This window comes from Psammomys obesus, unplaced genomic scaffold (genome assembly GCF_907164565.1).
Source record: "Psammomys obesus unplaced genomic scaffold, mPsaObe1.curated_primary_1811, whole genome shotgun sequence".
NCBI classification, from domain to species: domain Eukaryota; kingdom Metazoa; phylum Chordata; class Mammalia; order Rodentia; family Muridae; genus Psammomys; species Psammomys obesus.
This window is the reverse complement of record NW_026592509.1, coordinates 1,150,201-1,163,043: the sequence shown is the minus strand read 5'-3', so window position 1 is coordinate 1,163,043 and position 12,843 is coordinate 1,150,201. Positions and strand designations below refer to the sequence as shown.

General features: G+C 49.5%; 1 protein-coding gene and 1 long non-coding RNA gene across 3 annotated transcripts in view; one reads left to right on the top strand and one right to left on the bottom strand.

The window, feature by feature from the left end:
- LOC129681620 (uncharacterized) overlaps positions 1–2,124 on the top strand; it is a 13,643-nt gene extending 11,519 nt beyond the window's left edge. The window contains exon 4 of the long non-coding RNA XR_008720864.1: positions 879–2,124. This is a non-coding gene — a long non-coding RNA (uncharacterized LOC129681620). The remainder of the gene's footprint in view (positions 1–878) is intronic.
- The window catches only part of Nucb1 (nucleobindin 1), an 18,620-nt gene that overhangs the window by 2,812 nt on the left and 2,965 nt on the right, over positions 1–12,843 (bottom strand). For both annotated transcript variants that reach the window (XM_055613638.1, XM_055613637.1), the window contains exons 3-8: positions 7,408–7,515; positions 5,898–6,030; positions 4,046–4,149; positions 2,919–3,104; positions 2,559–2,649; positions 76–134 (exon numbers count right to left, since the gene is read on the bottom strand). In XM_055613638.1, coding sequence (XP_055469613.1) covers positions 76–134; positions 2,559–2,649; positions 2,919–3,104; positions 4,046–4,149; positions 5,898–6,030; positions 7,408–7,515 — 681 coding nt within the window. The remainder of the gene's footprint in view (positions 1–75; positions 135–2,558; positions 2,650–2,918; positions 3,105–4,045; positions 4,150–5,897; positions 6,031–7,407; positions 7,516–12,843) is intronic.

Genomic DNA, 12,843 nt, shown 5'->3' with positions numbered 1-12,843 from the left:
ACAGGGAGCCAGAGGATCCCTTGGGGTGCACGAGGCTGAAGCATGTCTAGCCCGGAAGGCTTCTGCTATACTTACCTCCTTGGTAAAGAGGGCCTCCAGCTCCTGCTCATCTAGGACACCATCGCTGTTGATATCTGCAAAATGAGATAAAGGCATGTTAGGGTTGGAGGAGTCTGGTTCCCAAGGGAAAAGCTACTGAAGGAATTAAGGGTGGATATGGTCTCTTAGCAAAGGACAAATAGAACAATGGCCCATGGTCAGTGGCTTCAGTGTCCTGCAGGACCTGCTGCTACCCATTTTGGCTGGGTGTGGTGGTGCACGCCTCTAATCCCAGCATCCCTGAAGTAGAGCCAAGTGGATCTCTTGAGTTCGAGGACAGCCTGACCTATAGAGTGAGTTCCAGGACAGTTGGGGCTATGCAGAGAAACCTTGCCTCAAAAAAAAAAAAAAAAAGTTTAGCGAACAGGGTCTTAAGTATGGGGTCCAGGGGCTTCGTGACCTTTGCTCCTCAGAGAGCAAGGTCCATGTCAATTCCAGCACCATGGACTACAGTCCTTGCCTACCAGCTTGACCCTCAAGGCGATGCCAGGCTTAGACTCACTTCTGTCTCCTACGAAGCAGCCACCAGCATTTCTTGCCATTCTCGGGGCTCCTGGATTTCCCTGGCTTGACTGTGTGCTGAGCCCACAGCTGGGCGGGCGGTACCACCCTCTCCCTCCTCCTTGGCTCTACCCTTCCTTGTGCAGTATGTCCCCCAGCCCTGGAAGCCTGTGGAGCGTTGTCCGTGGGTGCTTGTTTTTCACTCACCTAGAACATGACTCCCTGTGAGGCAGCAAGGCTCTACCCATCATTTTGTAATTCCTTCTTTGCTTTTTCAGTGGCACTGAAGACTGAACCTAGGGCCTTGCACAGGCTAACCACACATGCTGCCAGCTGGATCGCCACTCTGCACCACCCCCACTTCTCACGTGTTTACATGTCCTCTCTGGAACTGCCCGTTCTAACTCCACAGCCACTGGTCATGTGGAGTGGCTAAAGTTGCAATGACACCAAATTCAGCGGCTGAACACAGACTGCGTTTACCCAGGGCACCCTGAGCCAACGTCACAGAGTCAGGAACGACAATGGCAGGTGACAACATGGAATCTATGGGTTGAGGAGGGGTGACTAGGAGCTGATGGGTAGAGAAGTCTACAGAAATCCACCTGGCCTTGCCTCCCAAGTGCTTTTTTTTTTTTTTTTTTAATTCAGTTAGATTGGCCTCCAAGTTGCCACATGGGTATAGGTGACCATGAACTCCTGAGTCTCCTCTGGGTCCTGAAGGGTGGTCAGGTGCCAGGTGGACTTCACCGTACTTAGCTCAAAGTTCCAGTTTTGCAAGATTAAAGGGTATTTAGGAATTGGCTGCACAACAGAATGCTTCAAGTTGGGCTGGAGTCACAGGGCTTGCTCTGCATTATGAAGAAGACTGTGTTCCATTTCTGGCAACAAATCAAGCGAAATCCACGAACTGCTACATTTTCATACTTAAAAATTAGTACTGCAGGCCAGGTGCGGTGGAGCATGCCCGTAATCTCAGTACTCGGCACGCAGGGAGGCGGAGGCAGGCAGATCTCTGTGAGTTTGAGGCCAGCCTGGTCTACCAGGCAAGTCCAGGACAGCCAAGGCTACACAGAGAAACCCTGTCTCAAAAAAAAAAAAAGAAAAATTCAGTACTGTGGCTAAGTGGTGGTGCATGCCTGTAATCCCAGCACTCAGGAGGCAGGGGAGGCGGATCTCTGTGAGTCCGAGGCCAGCCTGCTCTACAACATGAGTCCAGGACAGCCAAGGCTACACAGAGAAACCTTGTCTCAAAAAACCAAAAATGTGCACTCCTGTGGGCATCTGAGCCTTAGATGTTTCCCTAGATCTCCGGTTCACTCCCATTCTTGTCACAGCGTACCTCTGTAACACATCTCAAGTATTAAGTCAGAGGTCAACATGTGGGAGTTGTTCTCTCCTTCTGTCGGGTGACAATTCAGGTTGCCATCCTTGTGGCAGCCTCTATTCTCTCAAGCCTAAAAACTTCAATTCCCAACAGTCTGGTGGCAGTTTTTTTAAATATGTATGCGTATTTTGCATGCATGTATGCACGTGTACCTATGTGTGCCTAATGCTCTCAGGGGACAAGAGGGCCCTGGATCCCCTGGAACTGGAATTCGATGCTTGTGAGTACCACATGAGGGCTAGGGTCCTCTGAGGAGCAGCCATCACTCCAGGCCCCTTACCACCCATGGCAGTTTCACAGAGGCACCAAGACTTTTTTGTCTCCATGGCTCTTGTAGTTCTTCATGTACTCCTCAAGCCTGGTCTGCTCAGTTAGAGGGCCTGGCAGAGGAGAAACACTTGGCTCTTCCATGGAAGAAACAGGGAGGGAGTCTTTGGCCAGTCAGGGTATGAAGGAGGCCTGGTAGGACTCAGAAAGCCCTACTGGGAGGGTAGACTTTCCATGCCATTCAGGCCCCAGAACCATCAGAACCTCTCATCAGCATGGGTCTGGAATAACCTTCTCTGCTTACCGTGCAGTATGAAGAAGGTCTTAGGGTTGAACCTGTTGGGGTCCAATCCATCTAACTCCTCCCACACCTCCTTCAACTGGGCTTGGCTGCCCTGTGGAGAAGAGCAGCAGGAGCATGTAAACAATGAATCTAAGAGCCACTGCATCAGGTCAGATAGCCCTGTGTGCCCACCCAAGAAACTTTAGTCCCTTCAAGGCAGAACTGCAATTCCCAGCAATCTATGGTGCAGCAACCTATGGAGTATCATATAGGTAGGTGGGGTTTTGCCTAAAGGACTACTGGGAGTTGTAGTTTTGCACCTGTAATTTTTTCCCCCTGCTTAGGAGTTGGACAAAGTAAAGTATACATGGGGGTCCTTACAGGGACATTGACTTTGGGGTGTTCCCGGTGTCTGCGCTGTTGCTCTTGTAGCTTCTTTTCGGCCTCCTTCCGCTGCTCCTCTCCTAGAGACTCCAGGTACCGTCTTCTCTCATGTTCCTTGAGCATCTCATAGCGTTTAAACTCTTCATGATGTGCAGCGTCATACTGGGCAAGGTCCCGGGTGGCCTGTGGAGAGGTAAGAAGGTCGTATTTCTCCTTTCAGACACCTGGTGTGACCTCACTTTCTTGATCTCCATGTTGGTCCTGCCCACAGCAACCCCTGTGGTGCTTTCCCAAAGTAATGATGTTTGTGCAGTAGCAGCTTGGATGTGACTCTTCCAAGTCCTCCACAAGCTCAGCATTTTAGGAATGAGCATGTGAGGAGGCTTAATACAGAAAGCAGCCCGGCTTGAGCAGCCAAGAACATACAGGAAGGAGCCAACCTGTAATCTCAGCACTAAGAAGGCTGAGGAAGGAGGATGGCAAATTCTTTTTTTTTTTTTTTTTAATTATTTATTTTTATTCCATGTGCATTTGTGTTTTGCCTGCATGTATGTTTGTGTGAAGGTATCAGGTTCCCTGGAACTAGAGTTACAGACAGTCGTGAGCTGCCATGTGGGTGCTGAGACATGAACCTGGGTCCTCTGGAAGAGCGATCAGTGCTTTTAACCACTGAGCCATCTCTCCAGCCCTGAGAATGGGAAATTCTAAGCCATCCTGGGCTACATATCAAGACACTTGCTCAAAACAAACCTTATAAGACAATGAATTTATGCTTTCTCGAGCTACCATGTTTTTAATTTTCATTGCAGCGACACAGTTACTAATGGGGAGGCTGCACTCTCCAGGTGGCTGTGCACCAAGGGACAGTTGTCAATGCCAGACAACTTTTTGTTACATCAAGAGGCAGTCTTAGACATCTAGTGGATAAAATCAGGACTACTGCTGAACACCCTACAATGCAGAGACCAGACTCCATCCCAGAGCCCTAGCCTCCCTGCTTCCCTGTAGAAAAGCAGGAGGGAACTCAGCCCCAGCATCCCTCCACTAGGAGCAGGACCCAGGCTGCATCTAGGACTCAGCCCCCCCTCCTCCTGCTAAGCATTTCCACCCTAACCCTCACCCACCGTCTGGATCAGCAGCTCAAGGTCCCGAGCCTCAAATGTGTGCTGGTTCTGAGGGTCCAGGTGTTCAAACTGCTTCAGGAGGCTCAGGTGGTCCACCTGCAAGTCTGGAGAAGGGAAAGTCAAATGAAGCAACACCTATCAAGGCTGTTCTGTCAGAACCCCTGACTCAGGGCAGGAGTGCAAGAAGGAAAAGTCACGGAGGGCCTAGGAAGCAAAGAGGATGGCACATGGGCCCTCCACTGAGTCTGATGCTTAAAATGACAGTAACCACGATGACAGCAATGCCAGGCCCTGCTCCTAACAGAACGCTAAATAGAAGTCCCTGCCTCCCCATTACAGCCTGCTAACATGGGCTCCATAATTAGCCCTGATGAGTTTGTTGAGGTGAGTGTGTGTCTCATTAATTGCTTTCAGGCTGGGCAGCAGGTGCCTTACAGGCTGAGCCATCTTGCCAAGCTCTAAACCACTCATTTAAAGCATACAATTAGACAGTTTTTAGTATGTTCATAGGTATACACAAATAGCAGCACCATGACTTTTAGGATTCTACCCAGGCCCTTAGCTAGCACCCTGTTTCTCCCCACAGCTGCTGGCAGCCACTCATCTGCATCCACATCTGTGGACTGCCCTATTGGGGACGTTCCACGTGCTGTATGGCCTTGTGCCTGGCTGTGACAGCACCCCACTTCTGAGGTGTATTTCCATTGTTCTGCATGCAGGTTTCTCAGACCTTTTAAGGGCCGACTGATGTTTCATGGTGCAGATAGGTCACATTTAATTTATCCACCCCACAGCCTCAGACATATGAGCTATTGGTTCCTTTAGCAGTTGTGCAGTTTCTATTATAGCTCTGTGTGATACTGTGGTTTCTGCTCAGACAGGTCTTTTCTAGTACCAGGCTTAAGAATGTGCCCCATGTAGGTGGGCATGGTGATATAGGCTGGGCTTTTCTGGGAGTACAGAGTGAGAGTTTAAACAAACAGCTACAGTTAGGCACGTGCCTTGAGTCCATCTATGAGAAGCTGGTGGTGTGACTCAGCAGCACACTGTTGTTACATGATTTTGTGTGTGTGTGTGTGTGTGTGTGTGTGTGTGTGTGTGCGTGTGTGTGCGTGCACAGGTACACAGAATTTGTGTGAAGATCAGAGGTCAACTCTGTGGAGTGGCTTCTCTCCTCTCCCAGCATATGTGGTTCAGGGATCAAACTCAGGTCATCAGGCTTGGGGGCAAGTGTCTTTATCCATCTCACAGGCCCTTACTACAGTTCAATAAAAATATTTACAAGAAAAAGCAGAGCTGGGTGTGGTGGCACACGCCTTTAGTGCCAGCACTCAGGAGGCAGAGGCAGGTGGATCTCTGTGAGTTTGAGGCCAGCCTGGTCTATGAAGAGAGTCTAGGACACCCAGGGCTCTGTTACACAGAGAAACCCTGTCTTGAAAGACCAAAAGAAGAAGAAGCAGCAGGAAGAAGAAGGAAGAAGCAGGAAGAGGAAGGAGGAAGAAGAAGGAAGAAGAAGGAGAAGAGGAAGAAGAAGAAGAAAAAAGAGGAAGAAGAAAAGAAAAAGCAGTAACATATGGTGGCCTACTCTAGCACTGAAGAGGTACATGAAGAAGGATCAGGCCATCCTTGACTACATATTAAGTTTGAGGCTAGCCTAACTATATGAGACCCTGTCTCAGAAAGGCAAATTCTCCACAAACCCCACAAAATAAACAAAAGGGAGAGATAGACAGAATAATATTAGTATGAAACTGCCAGAAGGAAAAGAAAACCCTGGGTGGCCTGCCACCCCGTTTCCCAAGAGCCACCCACCCAGTACCGAGCTACACAGGCACCAACCACCCACGCTTACTGGGCTCCTGCTTTGCATCCATCTTGGCCTTGAGCAGCATCCGCAGCCTTGATACCTCCTGTCGCTTGAGCTCATCCAGCTTGGTGCGGACATGGTGGCTGACAAAGTCCAGCTCCCGACTCAGCTTTCCACTCTTCAAGGACAGAGAAGGAATAACCCAGTCAGGCCGGCGCTAGGAGGGGAAGTGCTGAGCAGCAACACTCCACACCCCGGATCGCCAAACAACCAAACTCCCAGGTTCCAGATGCTCCATTATGCTCACGTCTCTCCTGCTTGCAGCCTGCCCACAGGACCAGGACGTAGGCTGTGACCTGTAGAGATGCCCAGCTCACCTCAGACCCAGCAGTACTGACTGGGGGGTGCCCACACTCACAAGGCTGTTCCCACCACAGGGCCGCTGACTGTCCTGCCACCTCTTTCTAATCAACTCTGCTTTCAGTACGCAACAGAGAAGGCACGCACCCCTTAGGGAGCATTTCCAGACATCACTTCACCCACCCACAAAGATGCTGAGTCCGTTGCTTTCTCTGGGCTATGCCTGGTATCATCTTGACTCTGTGTTCCTCCATCAGAGCTGACCCTGGCCTCTCCTGTTCACAGCACTCCAGGGCTCCCCAGTGTCTCTGCTAGAACAAGTCCCTATGACACTGCCTGCCATTAGTCATAAGGAGGTGCCAGCTAACACCTGAAGGCACCTCGAGGGCGTCTTCTGCAACCCAGTCTGACATTTGGGATGCTCCCCCCTGCACACACACATCCATCATGGACATCCCTGGTGATGGGTAAGACTGTCCACCTGCTGGGGGCAGTGGCCCACACCTTTAATCCCAGCACTTGGGAGACAGAGGCAGGTGGATCTCTGAGAGTTCAAGGCCAGCCTGGTCTACAAAGTCCAGCACAGCCAAGGCTACATAGAGAAACAAACAACAACAACAAAAGACTGTCAACCTGACAGCACCTGGAATTACCTAGAAGACAAACAATGGCGCATATCTGAAAGGGAGTTTCTAGACGGGGTTAATTAAGGTAGGAGGATGCTCCCTAAGTAGTGGTGGCACTAGCCCATGAGCTGGGCTCCACAACTGAAAACAAAGGAGAAGGGGAGGTGAGCACCAGCATTCATCCATATCTTTGACTGGATACAACACAGCTGCTGCCTCCCACCCCCGCAGCAAAGTCTGTCTCGGGTGGACTGTACCCTTCAACTGGGAACAAGGAGAAACCCTTCCTTGTGTTATTTTGTCAACTATTCCGTCACAGCAAAAAGTAACCAAGACAGAAGCCAAGTAGAGGAAGCAGGTAAGAACTCAAGGAGGGACCAGGACTACCTCCTAACAGATGGGAAACGGAGGCATGGCAAATTGAGGTTCCATAGCTGATGAATGGTACAGCTGTACCTCATCTGTCCATGTTTAAGCACATCTTTGGGAGTACGCAGACTCCTTCCCAGCTGTTACACCCCAAGAAGCTCCCTTGAGCACATCCTCCTCACAGCCCATGACCAGCGCACCTTGATGTCCTCAGCGTTGGCAGCTTGCAGCTTCTCCCGGAAGTGGCCGTCTGTCTCTAGCACATTGATGACCTCCTGGAGGTACCGGTGGTAGTACAGGCCTGTGTCCTAAGGGACAAAGGAGGACATGGCAATACCTGCCTCACCTTCTAAGTGTCTTTCCAGCAGCCAGGACCACAGCTCAGCTCCCAGGTTGCAGCAGATGTACCCTCCACACATAATCAGAAGCCTGTAGTACTGGCTTCAGACTCCCAGCCAGAGCCAGCCAGTCCAGGTCCCAACCCCTGACCTTCTGCCAGTGCCCACCTCCTGGAAGATTCTACGGCACACAAGAAATGAAAATCATATGGGGGAGCTGAAGAGATGGGGAGGTGCAAAAATGCTCTCTGCATAGGCATGAGGACCTGAGTTGGAGTCCCAGAACCCACTTAAAAAGTCAGGCCTGTGGCTGGAGAGATGGCTCAGTAGTTAAGAGCACTGGCTGCTCTTCCAGAGGACCCGAATTCAATTCCCAACACCCACATGGCAGCTCATAACTGTCTGTAACTACAGTTCCGGAGGATCTGACGCTCTCACACAGACACACATGCAGGCAAAGCACCAATGCACATTAAAAAAAAAAAAAAAAAAAAAAAGTCAGGCCTGAACTGGAGAGATGGCTTAGGAGATAAGAGCCCTCGCTGCTCTTGCAGAGGACTCAACTTTAGCTCCTGTCACCCAAATCTGGTGGCTCACAACCATCTCTAACTCTGGCTGAAGGGATCTAATGCCCTCTTCTGGCCTCGCAGGCACCTACACGCACATGACATAAACACATACAGACGCATGAATAACTTTTTAATAAAAGTTTTAGAAAATGGTAAAAATACGGGAGGAAGCCAAGTTAGCTTAGAGTTTAAGAACAGAGTAATAACTGCTCAGTTCTTGTGCTGTGAAGCTTGTTTAAATAAAAAAACAGTAAAAATAAACCTTAAAGGAAAACCCAAATGTGACACTGCATGTTTACCATGCCAGCTGCAGAGCAGAGACAGGCGCTTCTCTTGGAGTGCAGTGGGCCCACAGCCTGACCTGCTGTGTGTATTCTGGGTCCCAAGGAGACACCCTGTCTCACAACAGGGTAGATGGCCGCCAAGGAAGGGTCCTAGAGGTAGAACTCTGGCCTTCACGTGCAAGCGCATGTGCAGCTGTGCACACACAAACACACATAAAACCCAAACATACACACTCACACAAAAATGGAAAGAAAACCACAGGGAGATGCCAGGTGTGGTAGTATACGCTTGTGATCTCAGCACTTGGGGGCTGACGCATGAGGACTGCCTCAAGTTCAAGCCCAACCTGGGCTGCATGGAGGCATCCTGCCTTTAAAACAACCACAAAAGCCAAAAGAAAATAATGAAGATCCTCAGGACTGGAAATGAATGGAAAGGGGACTCAACTGTGCCTTTCTGTGTTGCAAACATTCCACAGAGCATCAGATGCTTACAGACCTTCACTGTTGGGTGCTGGTGTTTCTGAGTTCTCACTCAAAAAAGCATGACTTTGGGGGCTGAAGAAATGGCTCAGCAATTTAAAAAACATACTGCTCTGGCAAAGCACCCACACTGGGTCCCTCCTAACTGCCTGCAACTCCAGCTCTAGGGGATCTGATGCCCTGTTTTGGCTTCCTTAAGTACCTTTACTCACATGCACACCCACACACAGAAATACACATAGAAAATCTCAAAATCTAGCGGGTGTGGTAGCACACACCTTTGCTCTCAGCACACAGGAGACAGAGGCAGGAGGAGCTCTGTAAGTTTAAGAGCAGGCTGGTCCACAGAGCGAGTTCAAAGACACCCAGAGCTACATGGAGATTCTCTCTCTCACACACACAGTTTTTTTTTTTTTTTAAGAGTTATTTTATGGGCTGGAGAGATGGCTCAGTGGTTAAGAGCACTGTCCGCTCTTCCAAAGGTCATGAGTTCAATTCCCGGCAACCACATGGTGGCTCACAACCATCTATTATGTGAACCGATTCTCTCTTCTGGCAGGTGTAAATTCAGATAGAACACTCATATACATAAAATAAATAAAAAAATTAAAAGAAAGAGTTATTTTATGTGTACCAGTGTTCGGGCCACATGTATAGGTATGCCTAGTGCCCACAGACATCAGAAGGCATCAGATCTACTGGAACTGGAGTTACAGATGTTGTGAGCCACAGTGTTCATGCTGGGAACCAAACCTGAGTCCTTTTCAAAAGCAGTACCATAATAGGAGCCATCTCTCAAGCCCCTGGAATCTGTTACTTTTATCAAGACTAAGAACACACAAACGAAAACCCTGATTACCCAGTAACATATCTGGCAACATGAAGGGGCCTCACTAAGAAGCTTGTGAGCTGGGCATGGTGCACACGCCTTTAATCCCAGCACTTGAGACAGATCTCTGTGAGTTTTAGTCTAGCCTGGTCTACAAAGTCCAGGAGAAGAAGCTGCTGCTTGTCTGATGCCACTCTACTTCTCAGGTGGCATCCTTCTGTAGCTCACACAGGCCCCCATTTGCCTTTTGACTAAGGTTTCTATTTGGATGATCTGATACCCAGGCCTGGGGGCAGCAAAAACACTCAGCAGATAAGTGTGTTTGTTGTCAACCCTGACAAACTGAGTTTGATCCATGGAACTGACAATCGAAGAGGGGAGAATAAACGACCCCTGCAGGTTGTCCTCTGACTCCCACATTCGGATGCACCCCAAATAAGAACACACAGTAAGTAAGTAAATGAATGTGGAATGCAGGCACTGGCTGGCTTGCAACGAGATGGGCATGTGCTCGCTGAGTCCCCAGGCAGCTGCTCTATCCTAACCGTGGGGAGGCCACGCAAGGCTGCTGAGGCTGCGAAGGAGGATTAACTTGCTTTCAGCAACTTACTTTCTGAGGGACCTGACTGGCTGCCCACTGACCCCTTGTCTCACCCAGGCTGCCCACACATTGGGATCCACGGCTCTGGAGTCCAAACCAGAGAATACAGGTCCTTCCTAGTTCCTCCATGTGGTCCCACGACAGCAGTGTTGACACATATTGGGCCCCTTCTCTTTTGTTTTTTAATCTGTTTTGCTGGTGGTGATGGGACATGCTTTTAATCTCAGCACTCAGGAGGCAGAGGCAGATCTCTCTGTGAGTCTGAGTTCCAGGCTAGCCTGGTCTTTAGAGTAAGTCATAGGAGAGCCAGAAACTACACAGAGAAACTGTCTTCAAAAACCAAAACCAACACCGCCCCCCACCAAAAAAAGGAAGAAAATTTATTTTTATTTGTGTGTGTGCCTGTATGTATGCCATGTGTGTGCAGGTACCAGTGGAAGCCAGAAGAGGGCACTGGATTCCCTGGAGCTGGCTTTACAGGCATTGTCAGCAGTCCATGGAAGGTGCTGGAAACGAACTCAGGTCGTCTGAAAGAGCAGCAACACTCCTGACAAAGAGCCACCTGTCCAGTCCCTGGGTCACTGCCTCGACCTGCCTCACCAGCAGCCTGTCAAACCAAGGTTTAGGAGTGGAGGGAAAGTCAAAAGAAGACCCAGGGGGCTCCTTTTGGCATTCCTGGTTACACATGATTTTCTTCATTTTCTCTGTCAAGGCTTGAGCTGTTTTCCTGGGGCTGAGAACACTGTACTGCCTGGTTTTGTTGTCAGCTTGACACAGCTAGAGACATCAGAGAGGAAGGAGCCTCCATGAGGAAATGCCTCCATGAGATACAGCTGTAAGGCGTTTTCTCAATTAGTGATCAGTGGGGGAGAGGACCCAGCCCATTGTGGGTGGGGCCATCCCTGGGCTGGTGGTCCTGGGTTCTTTAAGAAAGCAGTTGAGCAAGCCAGTAAGCAACACCTCTCCATGGCCTCTGCAGCAGCTCCTGCCTCCAGGATCCTGCTCTGTTTGAGTTCCTATCCTAACTTCCTTCAATGGAAGTATATTCTGAATAAACCCTTTCCTCCCTAACTTGCTTTTTGGTCAGTGTCTTGTTGCAGCAATAGAAACCCTAAAACAGACATGGAACTCTTTTATTTTTATTTTTACTTTTGGTTTTTCAAGACAGGGTTTCTCTGTGTAGTCCTGGCTGTCCTGAAACTCATTCTGTAGACCAGTTGGCCTTGGACTCAGAGATGTGCCTGCCTCTGCTTCCTGAGATACTGGGATTAAAGGTGTACATCACCACTGGCTAGTAAAGGAGTTACAGTTTTGAGCGCTGGGAATCGAACCCAGGTCCTCTGAAAGAGCAGCCAGTGCTCCTAATCACTGAGCCATCTCTCCAGTCCAACTTAAGTTTTAATACTATTCACCAACTAGATCTGTAAAAGGCAAAAAGCAATCATACGTGCGCTATGTCCAGTCTGATGTAACTTGGGAGCCAGAACCAAGGAGAATATAGGGATGTCCTGGAAAACTTCCACTGTGAAACAGACACAGCCGAGGACTGATTCAACTGAGGAACTGTAGATCAGACTGACCCGGGGGTGGGGTGGGGTGGGGGGGCGGGGCGGTGCATGTCTTGATTCTTAGCTGACTTAGAAGGGCCCAGCCCACTATGGGAGGCACCATTCCCTAGGCAGGTGTCCTGGACCACGAAAGAAAGCTAGCTGAGCATGAGCCTGCCTGCCAACCAGCAGGCAGCATCCTCTGTGGTTCCTCCTCTATTTCTTGGTTGGGAAGTGGGCTCCTAGGTTGGAGGTCATACTGTGGCATAGCAAGCAGGCCTGCCTTCATGCTCCTGCCTTAACTTCTCTCAGGGACAGAGTGTGATCTGGAGCTGAGATAACCCCTCTCCTATGTTGCTGTTGGTCAGAAAATTTGTTCCAGCAACAGAAATGAAACCAGAACAGGGGTTAAAAGGACAGCCCATATTTTGGTGTTAGTCCCAAGGTTAGCTAGGTCCCAGAGGATGACAGGACACCTCTCAAAGGATCCTTCAGATCTAGTGTGCGGCCCATCTTCTTGAGTAGAGGGCCTGTGGAAAGGCAGAAGTTGATTTCTCACCAGTATACAGTCCACCAAGAGGAAGGTCAACACAGAGGGAAATGGCCTTAGTACTATGAAGGAAAGCCCCATGCCAGCAAGACCCTGACCATCCCAGCAGATGGCACAGTGGGAAAGGAAGGCTAAAGGAGCCTCACATGACCATATCAGTCAGAAGGAAAATGGCTAACCTTTGACAAACTGCAGGATTTTAAATACCCAGCAGGAAATTACAAAGAGCAGAATGTCTGCTGATAACATAAAGCAAAGTGAACCAAACTAGAGAATAGGACCAAGAATGGGCCAGGTCTCACAGGCCTCCCCATGAGGCATGGGCTACTGACATGCTAGGCAGAGCCATCAGGGTCCCCTAAAGCTAGAAAGCTAGTGCTTTTCCTAACCATAAGCCAGATGTTTTTTTTTTTTTTTTTTTTTTTTTTTTTTTTT